This window comes from Ursus americanus, chromosome 3, assembly GCF_024610735.1.
Source record: "Ursus americanus isolate L20-20 chromosome 3, mUrsAme1.1.p, whole genome shotgun sequence".
Taxonomy (NCBI): Eukaryota; Metazoa; Chordata; class Mammalia; order Carnivora; family Ursidae; genus Ursus; species Ursus americanus.
In genome coordinates, this window is record NC_142129.1 from 14287916 (window position 1) to 14308269 (window position 20354).

Sequence of the window (20354 nt, forward strand, 5' to 3'; positions counted from 1 at the left end):
TGTGATCCACTGCACGTCAGTGAGGGAGAGCCAGCACACAGCCTTGAAAACCTTTAGCATTCAATGAGTGTGTGAACTAAGAAGTCATTTATTTACTCTTTCAGTGAGCCACGTGCAAGACATTCTGCTAGGTGTTGGGAACATGGGGCCACTCGCGTGCAAGCTAGTCAGTGGGAGATTGATCCTGCCATCCCCGGTGCTCACATGCCCACACGTACAGCTCGGTGACCTGAGGCATGGCGATGATCATTACCATTTGTTGAGCAGCTACTGTGCACAAGGCACTCACTGGCTTAAGATTCAGCCCTGCGCTCAGGGACTTAGAGTCAGGCTAGGAAGCTAGGATGCATGCATACACAAGAAGATAATACAGTAAGTGCCAAGACGGCTACAGACACAGAGGGGGCACTACGGAAGTTCAAGGTGGGCAGGGCTCCTGAGGGCTGGCCTGGTTAAGGTCACCTTCAAGAAGAGTGACATTTGGCAAGGTTTGGAAGGATGGCTAGGATTTAAGCAGAGAGAGGAGGACATTCAGACAGCAGGGACTGTGATGAGTGAGCAAGAGTAGGGAGAAGAACGGGCATATTGTGTGCAGGCAGGAGGGAAATGCGGGGGAGGATGTGAGGGCACCTTTCGGTTGAAATGTGGGGGCAGAGGCTGGTTTTGGGGCACAGCCCAGGCCCTCCCCAGGGTGTCTATGTGTGGTGCTCAGAAAACAGGGCTTTGGTTGAAGCCACTATTTGTTGAGGTTGGCTTTGCTTTCAGGCCATCTCTGACACCTTTTTTCCACTATGGAAGTTGAGGATGGCCCGGCAGCATGGCCCACGCCAGACTCCGCCAGGAGACCAAAGACAACCAAGAGCCCAGGGCTCCGGGATCTCCCCACCCAGCCAACACTCCACTCCTGCCCGTCCGCAAAGAAGTTGTGCAACATCACACATTTCTGGCAAACCAGGAACAAGGTAGCTCTTAATAACGGAAGCACCAATGCACAGCAGCACAAACAACTGTCCCTTGTTCCTTCTCTCCCCAAGGTTCTGTCCCCACGTTCAGATACACGTTATACATATAAATCCCTGCAATACTGCTCAGGTTCCTAAAGACGGGGCACGCAACCCTCAGTGGCAAATGACAGCCCCTGAAGATCGTTGTTATCATGGCGTCTAGGGGTGGAGGGAAGGGTTCATTCAGTAACTTTATTTCTGCAAGAGCTTCTGTTCTCCCAGGGAAAGCAGCCCCAAGCATATACTCAAGCAGCACAGTAACAGGCCAACATAAATCCAATTATTTGCTTTGTCTATAGAATGAATGAGAGTCTTCTTTCATCTTTGTCCAGACAGTAGATGCTACGAGAAGTCTGACTTCCTCGCAAGATAAGAGGAAGCATGACCACAAGCACTAAGATTACTGCTGTTGTTTTCTTTAAAACAAAACAAACCAAAAAGCTAAGAACGAGGCATGTGCCCCACGAGTGTGGCCCCTCCACAGAATCCCCAGGCTTCCAGGTTTGAAAACCTCTTGAGTAAACAACAAGAAGACTTATTGTTTTATAATCACATTTTCTTTTGAGTTAAAAATAGTATTGCCCAGTCTGATCACCTGTTGGCCAAAATATGAACTGTTTAAAAAAAAATCAATCCATTCTCAAAAAGCTGACCATTGGTTGCCTTGAGGCTGTCGGAAGACGGCCCCTAGACACCAAGGACCATTCCTAAAGAAAAGTGCTAAGAGTGTGTTTTCTGATAGTGGCAGATCTGCAGCAAAGGCTTAGCCTATCAGGAAAATGCCTTTGAAGGTCATAAAATTCATTTGGCTGTACAAGTTCTGGTGTGTATGCTAAAATAATCAGTCACATTACTTTACACTCACGCCTCGTACTCTCGTTCTGGAAAATCAATGAAGTGAGGGGAAGGCTAGGGATATTGTGTGTAACTATTTAAAAGAGAGAAAACAAAAAAATAATATTCTGTGAAAATGGTCCTCGAGGAAGTACAGACCTAGTTTTCCTAAGCAGGTTCAATTTTATCTCCCAGCTCATCACTGAGTTATTAAACCAAAGTACCCATCGTATCCTAAACAAAAAGTACAAAAAATTAAAAAGGAAAATAGCATGCATCCTTCTCTAGATGCTCTGGGGCACTGGAAATTATCCGTGGCCTTGAAAATGTATTTCTAAAACATGTCCATTATTCACACCCTTAATGTTTTGTTCCACCAAATGTTACAAACTCTGACATTGGGACACTTCCTCACCAGAAATTTTCTCCCTCCTCTCCTCTGCCATGTCAGTTCTTCCTTATATTTCCAGACCCAGACCCAGACCCTTCTGCTTCCCGAAGCCACCTCTGAAAGGCTGGTGACCCAGAAAGTCTGAGGAGCGAGGGCTGGAAGGCAAGGAGAGTCCTGCACAAAGCCATAATGAGGCCCCAAAAAGCTGTTTTGTCAGAGTGTTTCCTGGCTCCTGGGACACTCTCTCCTCTCCCCTGGAACTACTGCTGAGGATGAGTAGGGTGTCCAGGCAGAAGAGGGAGCAGTTCCTAGTGGACCACTCGTGTTTTATCTGACCTGCTTTTCACCAGCAGTAGCTGGTTCCACACAGACCTACCCCTTCATGGATTCTAGATCCAGAAGGCATTCAGTGGTCACATGGGCCCAGCGCCCACGCCATGTAGGAAGTGCTCTGGTGGCATTCCTGGCGGATGTCGAGGGATGCTTACCACCTCTGAGGGCAGCATTCCTGCCATTGTCAGACAGCTGTGGTTATTCGTTTACTTCGATGTTGAACTGGAGCTGGCCTGCACCTTGGCCCTCCTTTGCCCTCTAGACTTCATACCCTCTATGCCCTGAAGTAAACATCGTCAACTCTGGAACCTCAGAGCTTGCAAAGGGATCGTCCACGTGATTTACTCCTCTGTTCAGCAGCCCCTCCATTTCCACCAGGCTACGCAGCTGCCTGACCACCAACAGCACATCTGACCACTCTTGTCAAAGGAATGTCTCAGCAGGTTGAGATCGCCCTTCTCGCTAGGGCCAAACACAGCAGTTCTTAACCCAATAAGCTCAGGAAAAACTGGGTTGAATGAAGTTAAACAGATTTCTTTACTGCAGAGTTGTTTGGGCCTTTGATATGTTATGAATCTCCAAGAAGGCTTACCTTCTACTTAATTTCCCAAACATTTTTTAGGAACAGAACTTGGGAAATGGTAGCCAAACTGATCTTCAAAAACCCTCATTCTGCTGCTAGACACTGCTCCCTCTCCCTCTCATTATACCAGGGGACACCCATGTGGCTTCCTTGCTCTAACAAATTCAAGGTTTCTCAGATGGGCTATATACCGGCCCAGTAGTGTTTGCTTTTTTTTTTTTCCCCTTAGCTTTTTGAGGTATGAATGATGAAGGAAAATTGTATATATTTAAGGTATAGAAGTTGGTGTTTGAGATAGGTATACCTTGTATAATGATTACCACAATTAAGCTAACGTATCCATCACCTCACATAATTACCACGTGTGTGTGTGTGTGTGTGTGTGTGTGTGTGTGTGTGTGTGTGCGTGGTGAGCACACTGAAGATTGCCCTCTTAACAAATTTCACGTATTCTACATTATTACTAACTACAGTTACCACGCTGTACATTAGATCTCTAGAACTCGTTCATCTTAGAACTGAAGGTTTGTACCCTCTGACCAACATGACCCCATTCCCCCCACCCTCCAGCCCCTGACAACCACCATTCTACTTGCTACTTCCAAGAGTCAACTCTTTAGATTCCACATCTATGTGAGATCATGCCATATTTGTCTTTCTGTGCCTGGCTTATTTCACGTAGCATAATGCCCTCCAAGTTCATCCACGTTGTCACAAACGGCGGGTTTCCTTCTTTTTAAAAGCTGACTAAAATAGCATTGTCCATATAGACCACAATTTATCCATTCATGGGTCAATAACATTTAAGTTGTTTCCATCTTTGGCTATTGTGAATAATGCTGCAACAAACATGGGAGTGCAGATATCCCTTCAATATGCTGATTTCATTTCCTTTGGATATATACTCCAAAGGACTGGGAGTGCTGGATCATGTGGTAGTTCTATTTTTAATTTTTGGAGGAACTTCCCTACTATGTTCATAGTGGCTGTACGAATGTATATTCCCACCAACAGTGTATGAGAATTCCCTTTTTTCCACACCCCTGCCAACTCTTGTTATCTCTTGTCTTCTTGATGAATGTCATTGTAACAAGTGTGAGGTGCTTTCTCTTGGCTTGGATTTGCATTGCCATGATAATTAGTGATGTTAATCACTTTTTCCTATACCTGTTAAGCATTAGTATGTCTTCCTTGAAAAAATGTCTATAAGTTCCTTTGCCCATTTTTTGATCAGGATATTTCGTTTAGTTTTGTTACTATTGAGTTGTGTGAGTTCCTTATATATTTTGGGTATTAACCCCTTCTCAGATATACGGTTTGCAAATATTTTCACCCATTCTGTAGGTTGTCTTTTCACTCTGTTGACTGTTTTTCTTTTTGTGGAAAAGCTTTCTAGTTGGATGTGGTCTCACTTGTTTATTTTTGCTTTGGTTGCTTGTGCTTTTAGTGTGCTATCAAAAAAAAAATCATTGCCAAGGCCACTATCAAAAGGCTATCCCCTATGTTTTCTTTGAGGAGTGTTACAGTGTCAGGTCTTACATTTAAGTTGTTATTCCATTTTGAGCTATTTTTTGCCTATGGTATAAGATAAGGGTCCAGTTTCATTTTTTTGCATGTTATTATCCAGTTTCCCCAACATTGTTTATTGGAAAGACTATCCGTTGGAAAATGTGTGTTTCTGGCTCCTTCATCAAAAATTAATTGACCATATATGCCTAAGTTTATTTCTGGATGTTTTATTCTATTCTGTTGGTCTATATGTCTATTTTTATGCCACAACCATACCATTTTGACTCCATAGCTTTGTCATATCATTTGAAATCCAGAAGTGTGATGCTTCCAGCTTTGTTCTTCTTTCTCAAGATTGCTTTTGTGGAAAAAAAAAAAAAAAGATTGCTTTTGTGGCTCCATAAAAATTTCAGGATTTTTTTCCTATTTCTGTGGAAAATGCTATTGGAATTTTGATAGGGATTACACTGAATCTATAGATTACTCTGGGTTGTAGGGACATTTTAACAATATTAATTCTTCTGATCCGTGAACACAGGGTATATTTCCATTTATTTGTATCTTTTTCAGTTTCTTTCATGAATGTCCTGATTTTCAGTGTACAGATCTTTTACCTGCATGGTTAAATTTATTCCTAAGTATTTTATTATTTTTGATGCTATTATAACTGGGATTGTTTCCTTTATTTCTTTTCACATGTTTGTTGCTAGTATAAAGCAATGTAACTAATTTTTGTATGTTTGATTTCATATCCTGCAACTTTGCAGAATTCATTTATTAGCTCTAACAGATTTTGATGGAGTGTTTAGCATTTTCTATACGTAAGATCATGTCATCTACAAACAAATAGTTTTACTTTTTTCTTTCAAATTTGGATGCCTATTATTTCTTTTTCTTGCCTAATTGCTCTGGCTAAGACTTTCGGCTTTATATTGAATAGCAGCGGTGAGAGTGGGCATCCTTGTCTTTTTCGATCTTAGAGAAAAAGTTTTTCATCTTTTCACTGTCAAGTGGGCTTGTCATATACAATCTTTATCATATTGAGGTATATTCCTTTTATACCTAATTCATTGAGAATTTTTATCAGGAAAGGAAGTTGAATTTTGTGAAATGCTTTTTCTGCAACTATTGGAATGATTATAATGGTTTTTTGCTCCATTCTATTAGTGCAGTGTATCATGTTGAGTGATTTGTGGATATTAACCCTTCCTTGCCTCCCAGGGAGCAATGGTTTCTTTTGAATATGGTCTAGGACTAGATTATCTAGACTACTAGATACAGTCTGGGCTTAGAGTTAGAGTCTAGTCCTCTCGTATGTAAAGTAATCTCTCTGAGAAACACACATCCAGGTACAGTAATTTTCATTATAGTCCTAAGTCTTAATAATCACCAATAACATTTTACCTTAACCTGGTCTTAGAATGAGACTTGATCAAAACCCTAAAGCAGCCTGATTTCTTTTTTAACCACCAGTTGATTCATACCCTCTGAGTTTGGGCTCCTGAGCTTTAAATGCAGCCTGGCATTAAAAGCCCTTGCATCTTTCCAAGATAGCACTTCTCAGCTTCCAGTGTATTCATACATTTACCTTCTTTGACTGTTTAGCTACTTAATGGAATTGCTACAGTTTACCTTTTGCACTGCCTCATTAGCCAAGAAGCTCTCCCATTACCCCAAATTCCCCTTGTACATTCTACTCTATTGGTAGAAATAATGAGATTATAGTCCTGAAAACTCCACACCCAAAGCATAAAACTGGTTTCCTTTTCACTACTAGAGAAGAGCAATTTCCTCCTCTTTTTAATAAAGTTTCTCTCTTTTTTTATTTTGTATTTTTTGCTCGGTAATTCATACTCATGAAAGAAATGCGGAAGCTGTCAAAAGACTAAAAAAAGAAATAAAAATCATCCATAATCCCACCAAGGAAGAAAAACCACTGTTAATATTTGGGCCACTTCCTTACACTCTTTTAAAGAATAAAGCAGTCTTTGCCAACAGGAATCCAGCTGCCAGGTATTAGGTGTGTTTGAAAGTTTAAATACACTAGAAGTTAAGGTTGCCTCTAGCAACATTCAGTTCATACAACTTATTTCTTGTACATCAAATCTCTTCCAGAAGTAAGACTTTCAAACAGTTTTAACCAGAGAAATGAGCTTTTAAAATGTCTTGTCGGGGCGCCTGGGTGGCGCAGTCATTAAGCGGCTGCCTTCGGCTCAGGGCGTGATCCCAGAGTCCTGGGATTGAGCCCCACATCAGGCTCCTCCACTAGGAGGCTGCTTCTTCCTCTCCCACTCCCCCTGCTTGTGTTCCCTCTCTCGCTGGCTGTCTCTCTGTCAAATAAATAAATAAAATCTTTAAAAAAAATAAACAAAATAAAAAAATAAAATGTCGTGTGTGTTAATCACCTTTGTATGTGCTTCATGCACTTCTGGCTAATATATTCTATATGCCTTCTCCATCTCCAACCCCAGTGGAACAGCCCTGATCTCCTGATACCCCGTCAACTGTTGATTTAAATAAGTATTGTTGAAAATTGTGTCAAATGCACTGTGAAGAAAACTATTCAAATATACTATGCCTATTTTATAATGGTCTCTTTTTTAAATGAAATTGACTCTTTTGTCTTTTTCTTTCCAAATTCACAAGTATATGTAATAACTAAAGTACACGTCATGGTCTCAGTTCTACAAGGCAGGTGGGGCTACAGAAGCAGTACACCTGCAACAATTTAAAAAGGGGTCACCAAGTTGATACAAACTGAAAACAGGCTTTCAGGTAAAGGGGTGACTCGTGTGGGCACAACTGTTAAGATCTGTACTGATCTGTGAAGGCTAAGAGAAGAACCAGCAAGAAAAATACCAGCAGAGATCAGAGGCTGGAATCAGCCTTCAGCGAACATTTACTATGCACCAGTGCCACATGCTGGGCATTGGGGTGGGGGGTGTGATGAGAGATATGATAAAAGCAGCACTGAGTGGGGCCTCGTAAGTGCCCTGGACAAACAGGAGAAGCTTCCCTGAGGAGATGCCCCTGAACTGAGCACTGAAGGAAAGAGAAGAGGAAGGGAATTCCAAGCATGGAAGGGCAAAGGAAGGACACATGCAGCAACATGACCGCTTTCAGAACAGGGTATAGGGGAGGGATGGGGGTGAGGAGGCCGCTGAAAGAGGCAAGAGCTGAACCCTAAGTCCTGGGTCCTGGGATGATGAATATGTACTTCTTAACTTTACCACCATTAAACCAAATGCTAGAACATCTGTGCCATGGATAGAGATTTTTGGAATTGCAATGAGATGTGAGACCTCACCCCTCCCTTGCAAGAATCCACAGGCCAGTTGAGGAGGCAAGAAGCAGTCCTCCTAATTTTACTTTCTCAGAGTTCAGGCTCTCCGTGACAATCTTACTTGGCCCAATGGCAAAGATGACTCTCCAAGGAAAGACAAAGGAGTTTGAATAGTCAGGACATGCTGCCCTCCACAGTTTCTTCCTAGGAGCAAGATGGCTATGGGCATCTGTCCACCTCCAGCTTTCCCTGAGCACCCCTCTCTCTCCCACAAGTACCTCTCAAGAGAATGAAGCAGGAGGGGAAGCCCCACCTCATTCAAGCAGGAGTCGGTTACTCAGAGCCTACCTAGAGCCTTGCCTGGGAGAGGAGGGTTGAGAGCCTGAGGATGGTAACCTTGAGCTGGATCAACCGATGGACCCAGGAGCTCCAGAGCCACGGCCACAGCCACTGTTTTCTGCTGTCTTCTCTCCTTCAGCATGATTCCCTCCAGACACCATGCTTACCCCAGAACCTCCATGTATCCCCCTGCCTTGGGCATCCGATCCTGACCTCCTGTTTCCTAACCTTGTACCAGACAGCCTCCACTCCATGCCTGGCATACATTAACAGATCGACAAATATTTTTGAGATAACAAATGGAAGTCAGCTTTCACTTCCTATTTACCACCTCTGCTTCATGCCTTTATCTAATCTCTGTGTCTTTGACCCAGGTTATTAATATGGCCCCGGGAGTCGATTACAAATGCACAGCTGCCTTGCTGAATGGTGGGGTGTTATTGTCCGCGACTCCCTGATCTACACTGATTATAACCATCCAGTTACAGCGGCTTATCAGTCAGGACACATGCCCCTTTCCATGGCCAGAGCAACATTAACGTATGCAATTCATTCATTCGTTCATCAAACATTTATCGAGGCCATGCTGTAAGCCAGGCACTGAGCTGGGAGCTGAGAACACAGAAATGAAAAAAAAAAAAAAAAAACCCACACACAACAAAGACAGAAACGTGTAGAAAAGCGTCTAATACCAACATTAATGCTGTGAGATGGCCTGGAGGATGCAGGCGGGATATGCTTTGAGAACCACGGTCAGAGCATAGCTATTGATGGGAAAACAGATTCATAATCATATGAAGAAGAAATTTAAAATATACCTGAAGCACTGAAGACTTATTTTTCCTCTGCAGTCAGCTTGCATAGATGGCAGTTAATGATGGTGCTGACATCTACAAAACACCTACTGTGTGTCAGGACTGTGGTGTGTACATCCCTGAGCACAGGAACACTTTAAGATGGGTGAATGGGGTGGGGCGGGGAAAGAGAGCTACTCTTGGCTCCTGGTTTTGCATGTGGCTGGTTTCAAGGCAAGATAAGCTACACTGAGAAAAGTTCAAAAGATAATTAAACCAGTTAAAAAGCAAAAACAGCACTGGGACTGAAGCTGAGTTTCAGAGCCAATTTCCAAGAAGTCATTTCATCATCATAGAACATCAAACGTGAATTCCATTTTCAGCTATGCAAATTCCAAAAGAATAATACCTCACATTTGCATAATGCTTGATGCTTTTCAAAGTGCTTTCCCAGTTATTAATCTAGGGGAGGCTTTATTACCACCAGAAACATAAATTGAAATTCTGTTCAAACTCGAGTTCTCCATTAATTTTTCCACTTTCCCCTCAAAAACCAGAGCCACCTAAATCCAGGTGCTTTGGGTCGAGTGGGTGACTGTAGTCGGTTTAACCGCCCGGGTGAATATGTATAAATGGAGATTTTGTGGGCCCTTCCATCTACAGACACAGGCCTTAGGCAGAGCCCAACCTCAGAAAGCCTCCTGTGGCATTAACCAGATAACAGGGAGCTACTCTCAGTTCAAATTTGAGATCCTTTCAGGGTCTTGTGCACTCTATCCACCAGAATCTATTCCCTTCTATCAAATATCAGACAGACTAGGAAATTAGTTCCACCACTTTGTCCTTAAACCTGCAGAAATCCCTGCCAGTGGCCTCCTGCTAAGTGGCCCACAATGCCAGAAAGCAACTATGTCCTTCTTGTTTTTAATGTCATATGAACCAAGAGGCTGAATCCGCAGTACATCCACCACGGGGAGCGGAGCTCAGAAAAGCGAGGTGAGAAGATACGACACGTATGAGGAAATACTTCTCCCCAAACCTTTCCAATTTGTTTCTTTTTCCATCTTTCAAACTTAATTATGTGTAGCGTTCTCAGTCACTGAATCACCAGCCTTTCCTGACACCTCGATCTCATGCATTTTAGCAAAAGATTAACCTGGCTGTTTGCTTTTAATTCTGAAGCTGTGTTAATACTCAACTCCCTCTAGATTAGAAGAGAAGAAAAACACACTCCCACATCCCCCCGCCCTGGCTCCAGCGAGGCTCCAGGGCTGCTCTTGCTGCCAATGTCACGGTCGTGGGAACTTGCTGGCTGACTTACCATTTCAGGAGGGCCAGGAGGACCACTGAGAGGGCCACTGTCACCATGGGGCCATTCACTTCCAGTTTGAGAAACCCCAAGACTTCCATTGTTCCTCAGAGTCCCTAGAAGGGCGGTCCTCCAGAGGAAAGAGGGAGGCTGATCCTTCTGCTGTTACAGGGACCACGATCCGCAGATGGAAGAAGGATCAGGCAACCAAGACCACATCATGTCAAGTGGGTCCCCAAAATGTGCTCTCCGTCAGACTGTCTCCTTATAAAGAGGAAGGAAGAGGAGGGAAAAAACACAGGGTTTCAGCGTAAGGCAATGAATCAGCAACTTTATTTTCTTGAGGACTGCACTGTCAATAAACATTTATGTTAACTTCCCAGGGAATTAGCAGCAGGACTGGTCCCATGTTTGCTGAGCCACTAAATGGTTGCAACCACAGATTTCTACTCCGACCAGTAGTCTATGAAGAAAGACTACCCTTCAAAAAAAATTAATTTGTAATTCAATGAAGATATGGGGTCCGGAGACTCTGAATGTCCCAGAAAAATTTGGGGTCAGATATCAGACTGATGGAAAATGCTGGTGGCACTGAGGACATCCATCCCACAAAGTTCATTGTTTTCTGGGGTCCAAGGGGACCTTGGTGACTGAACGATGGAACAGACCAAAGATCTTGCCTCACGTCAGCACTCTCATCATGAGTTGGAGGATTTCTCCCATGTCTAAAAGCATGTCCATAGGCTCGTGCATGGGTGCTTTGTTCTAGCTCTGAGCTTATCTGACTGAAGTAGACTGAATCATTTTTTGCTTATTAGTCAGTGTATTACACTTTTAGTAATCGGGAGGGTGTATCAGAGAGTGAGTCATTCACTCACCATGATATTCATCCATTCATTCAATATACATGGGGGACTGGGCTCTGTGCTGAGTGGACAGTGTTTGAAAAATAGAACTTGTACCAGACTCTGGGAAAATGTCTCTGGGGAGAGACAGACCATAAACAGGTAGACAGATAAATAAGTAATTGCAAGTTGAGAGCAGTGCTGTGAAGGTCATGAACACAGGGCAAGGACTAAGAACAACTGGGGAGACCCACTAAGGGAGTGCTGCGGGGTAATCTGTCTGGAAAGGAAAAGCTTGAAGCTGAGATTCTCTGTTGAAGAGGGGTCCATTCTGTAAAGAGCCATGGGCAAAGCCTTCTGGGCAAAAAGAGTGACACAGACAAAGGCTCTAAGGTGGGAAAGAATTCCTGTGGTGGGAACTGGAAAGAGGCAAGTCCTGCTGGAGTAGAGTGACCAGCTCGGGCAGGCATCTCTTCCCTAAGAGATGGAGACAGTCACCAGATGCTAGACAGCACAAAGCCACAGTGAGAAGTGTGGGCTTCATTTTATGTGCCACTTAGGGTTTTAACGTGCTCGTGTTTATGTTTGGTAAAAGCATTCTGGCTGCACTGGAGAATTTTGTTGGAAAGGAGCAAAAGGAAGAGCAGGGAGGCCACTCAGAAGACTATTCATTCATCCTGAGATGAGCCTGCTCGGACGGAGCGGGGATGGAAGTAGAAGGAAGTTGATGAATTTGGAAGATATTTAGGAGTAAACCACAGAATTTCTCAGTGGATGGGATGTGACAGGGATGGGGAAGGAGGAAACAAGTCTGGCTCCTGGGCTCCTGACTTGAGCTGTGGGTGGATGTATACAGATAGCATTTACTGAGATGGGGCAGATGAGGTATTGGTGGGAAAAATCAAGGGTTCAGTTTGGGTCCTGTTTAGTCTGAGATGCCTGGGAGACATCTGAGTGGAGCTGTCGAGTCAGAGAGGAATCTTGGCTGAAAACATAAATAATAATAATTAATAACAACAATGCCATTTATGGAGTACTAACTATGGGCCAGTTACTATTCTAAGAGCGTTGGTATGTGTTAACTCATTCAATCCTCATAAACAGCACTATGAGGCAAAACTTTATATTAACACCCTTTTATAAAAGAAACTCAGACTTGGGATTTATGACTCCAAAGTCCGTTTTCCTAATCAAAAGATTGTATTCAAATATGGAAGACATTTTATACATCAACATACAAATGGTATTTAAATCCAGAAGAACAGATGAGCCACAGTCACAAATAGAACAGCAAACCACAAAGGGACCCAGTACCTTCCCAACACTTCCCTTTTCTCTGACCATCTGCCCTGTGTCCCTGTTTTTCATTCCTACTTAGGTGCCCCCTACAGTTGCACCCCAAGTGCCCCATGCTCCAGCCCAGCCCTTTTGGATGTCCTCTTCCCTCTCCATATTCTAGATCTCCTCCCATTCGAACAGAACTGTGCTGAGATGGTAAGGGATCTGTGTATTCCCCCCTCACAAAACAGAGCTAGGCTTCATCAAGGGTTATCCGGAATACAGGCGCCGCGGTACGGGGCGTGGGGGCAGAGCCAGCGGGCGTGGAGGAAGCAAGTCATCATGGCCGTGGATTCTGGAGTCGGAAGCCCTCAGATATTACTAGGGCCGGTATGTGTATCAGAGAGATGCTCATGAAAAAAAAATTTTTTTTAAGATTCCAAGGTGAACTAAATATGAGAAAATGCTGGCGTAAGCATCGATAAGTAAGCTTATTTCCTGAAACACCTCTCAGAGACTTAAACTTGCGAAGGTGCACTGTGAAGCCCCGAGAGTGGCATGCAGAGAGCAGCGTCGTATGCGACCACAGAATTCTTGTTAAAGGGCATTTATGAACACGTCCCGGATGTAGTGTTCTTAGGAACGTGCTTTGAGAAATGTTGACCGAACCCAACTCTGATTCACAGAGGAGGGAATGAAAACCCAGAAAGGGAAAGGGACTGGTACAGTCCCATAGCTGCCTAGTGATAGAACCTGGGTCTCCCATCTCCCTCTTCAGGCTCTTCATCTACAATACACGCCTCACATCACCGCAAGTGCCTGACAGGTCCCACCCTGTTCACAGAGCACCTTGGGATGTTAGTGGCCAGGTCAGAGGGGTCTGACTGCCTGGAGGGGTTGCCAGCTGCCCACGTGACTGAGTTCACTCATTCATTCCTCTAATATTTTTGGAGCCCTTTCTATGAGATTTGTGATTTGGAGGAGCTGTGAATGCTGTGGAGAGATCATCACACCCTTTCCACCCGAGCCTCTAAGCAAAGATAACACTCAGTGAATTGTAGATAGTAAATTAACCGAGGTGGAGTGGAAGGGTCAGATAGGAAAGATTTTCAGGATTTTTATCAGAGAGTAATATGATTAGGAATGTATCACAATTTCGAAATCTATGATGCAATGCAGGGACATTTTGGGGTTTTTCCGCAGTGAAAGACAGACTGTCGCCATGACGCTTACCATAATTAAACCTTAGGCTTTTACTCTCTGAATTTTTTTTTTTTTTGAGTTTTTAAAACAATTGGGACTTGGAGCCTGGAACTTTATTTAATTTTATTTTTATTATGTTATATTTGAATATTTTCTTTTCAATGGTATATCTACTTAAAAAGTCAACTTTCCAGAACTCTGTTTAAAAATTCTATAATTCCAACTTCCAGAGGCGAACTCTCTTAACAAATTAGTGTCTATCCTCTCACATCCTTTTCTATGCAAATACAAACATAGGTATATTCTTAGTTTTTATAAAAACAGGATCATCATATCCATGCCTTTCTGCTACTGGTCTTTTTCAGTGACTGTAGCATGCATATCCTTCTACGTCACACCTTGAGACGTAAGTCATTGGCTCCCTAGGATCCCTCGGTACAGATGTGTTGTGACCCATTTAGCCTGTCCTTCACCAAATGCCATTTGAATTGTTCCCAAGCGTTCCCAACTACAAATGAGGCTGCAGTAAACATCCTTGTACATATCACCATGGCCTTGGGGAGGGACATCCCAAGCAACAGTCTTAGAAGTGGGAGTAGGGCACCCAAAGATATGCATTCCAAAGAAGCTGGTGGGTGCTTTCCTCCCTCGAGCTGTGTGTCGAGGTGCCCACTTACTGCACCTGGTGGGACACCCCACAGAGCTTGGCTACTTCTGTCTCAATGCACCCCAAGTCCATCCCTTTTTTCTCCTACATCCAGGCAGACACCTCCCCCAGAGTTGAGTCAACTGTTTTGACTTAAGTCTTGTGTTTCTTTTTAAAGCTTTCACTCCATAAATTCTGTGGTATTTCCTCCATGTTCTCTGTGTTTAAAAACTGCCTGGGCAGATGTCTAAGCGGTGCCTTCCTTCCCTGCTGAAGGCTCCCAGCTGGCCTGCCCGAAGCCCGATGTCCCGGGGAGGTTTGAGGCATGGGGCACATCCTCCCTGCCAAGTAGGGCCCCGAGCGAAAGGACAGTGGGGCTTACCGAGCACCATAGAAGCTCAGGGAACATTTACACAGAACCTCATTTCAGCCTAGAGCAGCCCTGAGGGGTAGGTGAGCAGGACCTTTCATTCCTGGGCTCTGAGAGGAAGAAGCTGGAGCTCAGAGATGCAACATGACTAAAACCATGCATTAATAAATTCTGAAGGCTAGGCTCAGACCCCGATCTTCTGGCTTGAAACCTAGTACTTTTCCCATTAAATTTAAAGTCACATTTTGGCTTAAAACTGCATAGCTCCCCATGCCAGCCCATGGTTTTGATACAGTTTATCTTTATGTTTCCCCCCCTGGGGCGCAGAGTTGCTACAGTTAAGGAAGATGGAGGGATGGTGTGGGCCTGTAAGGTGCTTTATCTCCTTGCAGAAGAAACTAGGGCCCCTTGTAGAAGGGGAAAACGACAATCTCCTCAACACCATCCAGTATCTTAGAGAGTCTGTCCACTTTCTGAGAACCTGAGGTCAGAGGAGGAGGGCTCGTCCATTCCTTCAAAAAACATTTATTGAACAGCTGCTAAGCCCTAGGCACCAGGAATTGAATTCCATTGTATAGGACCTAGGTCTTGCCACCAAGAAACTCTGCTTCCAGGATAGGGAAGCAGAAATGTAAATACCTAGGTGCCCTCAGTGTGATAGGTACCATGACAACCAACATGTCCAGGGCACAGAGGAGGCAAAAACAGGAGGGAGAGGACTGGTAAAAAGTTTGAACAGATGACGTGAGCTTAGACTGGACAGGTGATGTCACTGCGCAGATGAGAACGGGACAGATGTGCTTAGCAGCAGGAACATAGCTCACTTGTGCTCCAAGGTATCAGAAGCTGGTGGTAGGTAGGGAGAATGGGCAGATACTCAGAAGCCAGGTCATGCAAGCCATTGTGGGCCATGCCAGGAAGTTTACACATTATTCCAGGATCCACGGGAAGCCAGAGGAGGACTGAACTTGAGTAGTAACATGATTAGATTTGCTTTTAGAAATTTCCCTCAGGAGGCAGATTGGATGGGTCATACCTGAGATGGGGAGACCAGCGAAGGGGCTGCTTGGCCATCTAGGTAAGAGATAGTGGCCTGAATAAAGCCATAGAGCTGGAAATGGGGAAGAGAAGACTGCATTTCGGGATTACTGGGAAGGCCAAATCAACCGTATTTGGTCATCAATTGAGTATGAGAGTGAAGAAGAAGGGGTTGTTGAAGATAACGCCCCAAATTCTGGCTGCATTGATGGAGCCCACATGTGCCATGGCGCACAAGAAGGAGTTCAGAGGAGGAATGAGTATTGGGGAATTAGTGTGGCTTCAGGGGTGAGCACACTGAGCCCCTGGTGGTCACACAGGTGAAGGTCCTTAGAGGGCAACCAGGTCAGGAGAGAAATTTGAAGAAGGGAAGTCGTTTTAGTTTTGAGAGCCATTTGTATATGGAGGGGGTGACAGCATAGGATAAATTGGCCACAGAGAATAGGTGGGGCATTAAAAAGTGGGCCATGGGAACAACACCAAGAATAGCAGCTTTGGGGGAAAGAGGGTCATGGGGGCAGGGGGTGATGGTGCGCCAAATGGAGCTTAAAAAGAGATTGAGGAGGAATGGTCTGAGAGAGCAGGAAAACCCGCAGAGGGAACCTATGTTAGTGCATGAGGATGAACCTTTTTGTTTTCAAATGACCGGGCTCCTTTAGCTCTCCAGCATGGAAAGTTCACTTTGTCAGTTTGTCCGAGCGTCAGTTTGTCATCTGTGAAGTGGGGAGAGCGGTATGCACTTCACAAGGTTGTTGTGAGGAAAACATGGTGCCCATGTCGCTGCTTAGCAGACCTCTTGACACACAGTAAGCACTTGGACATGTGGTCTGGGAATGTTTTCACCAAAGCCACAGGAGAACAGTTGTGAGGAGCAGGAAACGGCCAAGGGTGTGAATGTTGCCGAAAGGTCAAGTGAGGTGGTTACCAAAGCATCTTTGCATTTGGCACGTGGGTCAGTGTGGCCACCCCCAGAATGGTTGTGGCGGAGCGGTGGGCGTGGAGAGGCAGAACCAGGGAAAGGAGGTTTGGAAAGGGCTGATTCAGCCTTCTCCGTCATCGCTTCGGCCCCATGGCTGAGAGGTGGGAGAAGATGCAGGTCTGTACTGGCTAGCATAGAATTTCCAGGTGCCACTACGGGGGACCCATGTGAAGTGAGACCACGTCCCGCATTAGGAGACATGTGGGGGACAGCAGCCATCTGTGTGTTTCCCCTCCCGCGATGAGGACAGAACTCTCTCCTCTCTTCAAGGTTGCTATGGAGACATAGATGGGCTTGTGAACAGTTTTAAGGTCTATGTCACATCCTGACTTTGTATTGGTTGTGAGGGCAGGGACCATATTTTAGATATCATTGTGCAACCGCACCGCCTGTCACACTGCGATCTCATATACCCGCTCGGCTTTAATTAACATCCATGAGCCAATCACTCCCAAATCTATTCTCTCCTGCCTAGTTCTCATTCCTGAGGTTCAGACATATATCCAGCAGCCCGCTGGTTCTCTTCTCACAGATATCCCACAGATGCTGACAGACTCAAAATGTCTAAAACTAGACTCATTGTCACAGCCTCCTTCCTCCATTAAACTCTTCATCCTCGTCCCATGTTCCCCGTGTCAGTAAATCATGCCTCCTTCCACTCAACTCCCAAGTCAGAAACTGGGGATCATCCTTGACTCTTCCTTCTCTCCCAGCTCCCCTCCCCCACGTCCAGTTAATTACCAAGCCCTGTTGTTGCCACCTGTGAAGTCTCTCTCATTCTGATGACTACTCCCTTTATCCATTTTTTTTAGATTTATTTACTTATTTGAAAGAGAGAGTGCAAGTGGTGGGAGGGGCAGAGGGAGAGGAAGAGACAGAATCCTCAAGCAGACTCCCCGCTGAGCACATAGTCCAAGGTAGGGCTCAATCCCAGGACCCTGAGATCATGATCTGAGCCAAAATCAAGAGTCAGCCGCTTCTCCCACTGAGTCACCCAGGCGCCCCATCTGCTCATTCTTATATTCATTCCCCTGGCTCAACGAACGCACTGGCAGCCAGTTGGCATTAGGCAATGGGAATGCACTGGTGTGGCAAACAAGCTAGGTCTCCGATCTCATAGAGCTTGTATCTAGAGAGGGATCCACCCCAGTCACAGCTCTGTGATCGCCCAGTAGACTGCAGTACTCTTCTCAAGGGCTCCATGCCTCTCGTTCATCCATCAGCGTTTATTTGTCGAGTCTGTGCGAGCTGCCCAGCACCGTGCTGGGTACGCCCAAAGAATGTAAAGGCCAGCGTGACTGGGAGGCATCAAGCAAAGGGAAATGGAAGGTTGGCTGGTGCAGAAGGCTAGCTAGCAGTCGGAACACCTAAGATCTGCTGGGCCCTGTGAAAAATGTACTCTCTCCTTCCAAAAGGAACAGGGAGCCATTGAAGGAAAGACTTCAAGCAGGGAAGTGACATAATGCTATTCAGGCCAACTCTTCCCATCTGGTTTCACTATTAAAATGAGTGTGGAGCTCATCAGATGACAGTCTAACAACCACAGGTCACCAGGTGCCCCAGTCACACAGTGGGGGCCCTGAAGCCGGGCTACTGTTCAGACCTTGACTGTGCGTTTCATTGGAAGGCGAGGGATGCTCTTGACTACAGACTACTCTTGATATTGCTAATCAGATGTGACCCACCCTGTGTCCTTCACATCTCAGCTTCTCTGTCAACTTATGTCACCCCTGATCTCTGCTTGTCAGATGGTAGCACTTTCTAAATTATCACCGAATCTCTCCTGGCACGCGGCGTGGCTGAGTGTGGCTACATGTTGATGATTTCGCAGTGTTCTGCCTATGAACGTGGAGAGCCAGCAGATGGCTTGACTGCCTTAAGGCGAGTCTTGGAGCTTTCAGGCAAGCCAGTGCCCGGATCAGCCATTTTTCACCTCCTATCACTGGAGGTGGGGCAGGCCTTGTGGAGACAGACTTCATGCCCAGGAAGCAGAATCCAGAATCCACGGTTTGACAGACGACCCCAGTGGTACTCTGGGCAAGTCAATACCGTGAAGTCCCCACGTGGAGGAAAGAGGACACAGTGACATATGCACGGGTTCTAATGATGGGGATCCCGAAGTTTTGGCAGCAGTGTTTTCAAGAAAATACATACACAAGCAAGTACTAGGATCCCAGGCCCCAGGACAGCCCCAGGACAGCAATACAGAAGTAAGATCTGAGTCCTGGTGAGGGCAGGGATGGAAAGAGAATGGATAGAACAGGGACTGTAATAAGGAGCCTCCACATCTCAAGGGCTTAGCACTAGAGAATTCTATTTCTCACTCACCCGACAGTCCAAACGTGGGCCTTCAGAAGGCAGCCTTCCACGCAATGATCTGGGGACTTGGGCTCCTTCAGTTTTGGGGCCCCGCCATCCACTACCTCACAGATGCCTCTGCTGGGTCATCCTGCAACCAGCTGGTGAAGGGGAAAAGGAGAAAGAAAGGTGCGAGGAAGGTTTTTACAGGTCAGGCCTGGGAGTGGCATGTTTATCAGCCATGCTGATGTCCTTGGCCAGAATTCAGATGCAGCCACACCTACCTGCAGAGGAGGCTGGAAATGGAGAAAAAGAAGTCTGGTGAACTCACAGCATTCCTGCCACAGGTAGGTCCCATCTTGGATATGTTCTCAGTCCAGTGATTCCTGCATAGGAAGCCAGCTACTAGAACAGGGTGGAAGGTGGCACGATTGAGGTCCCCCAAAAGGCCAAAGCCCCATAATCGGTTCAGGATCAGGAACAAAGAGCAACCAGCCTGTAAGATAATAGGGTGCTGCCGTCTGACTGTGTTCTGTCTGTCTCTCCAGCTGAGCCTATGTCCCATGGCACTAGCTGCCAGCTGGGGTTCTGTTCTGAAGTCACAGCCAGGAGCTTGCCCACAGCTCCATGAAGCCATCGGAGCCATCCATGTATGACGCTCATCCAGACCCAACTAGACTAGACTAGTCCACCTAACTAGATCCTCAGAATGTGGTGCTACTTGAATCCACTCCCCATGCCCCAAATGGACTATGCAAATCAGACCTATTTGCTCTGCCTGAAGAAGTCAACTTTGTACCTTGAACAATCTGTCAAGCCCTGTCTTTACTGTTCCTGGCTCCCTCCCCATCCGCACTGGTCTGTGTACTGAGGTCCCAGCCTGCCATTTCCCTCTGCCCACCGGAGTTATGACAGGCCTTGTGCCGTTCTATATTCTCATGCCCCCCTCCCCACAACAGGCCAGGCTCCTTCCTGTGCATTTTCAAAACTCAGATGTGACCTTCTCAAGGAATCCCTCCAGGACTACCCATGATGATGACAAGTTGCACTTTTGTGTCCTGCCATAACATCCCAGGCTTTCTCCATTGAAGTTGCCTGACTAGTTGTATATCTTTTTTATTTTTTTTTCTTTTATTTTTTATTATGTTATGTTAGTCACCATACAGTACATCCTTAGTTTTTGATGTAGTGATCCATGATTCATTGTTTGCGTATAACACCCAGTGCACCATGCAATACGTGTCCTCCTTACTACCCATCACTGGCCTATCCCAGTCCCCCACCCCCCTCCCCTCTGAAGCCCTCGGTTTGTTTCCCA

General features: G+C 45.4%; 1 protein-coding gene across 2 annotated transcripts in view; it reads right to left on the reverse strand.

The window, feature by feature from the left end:
• The window catches only part of TBXAS1 (thromboxane A synthase 1), a 160602-nt gene extending 140884 nt beyond the window's left edge, over positions 1–19718 (reverse strand). The window contains exons 1-3 of one of the 2 annotated variants that reach the window (XM_087860790.1): positions 19321–19718; positions 19067–19197; positions 10392–10643 (exon numbers count right to left, since the gene is read on the reverse strand). In XM_087860790.1, coding sequence (XP_087716916.1) covers positions 10392–10480 — 89 coding nt within the window. In that variant the 5' untranslated portion in view covers positions 10481–10643; positions 19067–19197; positions 19321–19718. The remainder of the gene's footprint in view (positions 1–10391; positions 10644–19066; positions 19198–19320) is intronic. The other variant, XM_045792528.2, reaches the window with a different exon arrangement.
• Between the last annotated feature and the right edge of the window lie 636 nt (positions 19719–20354).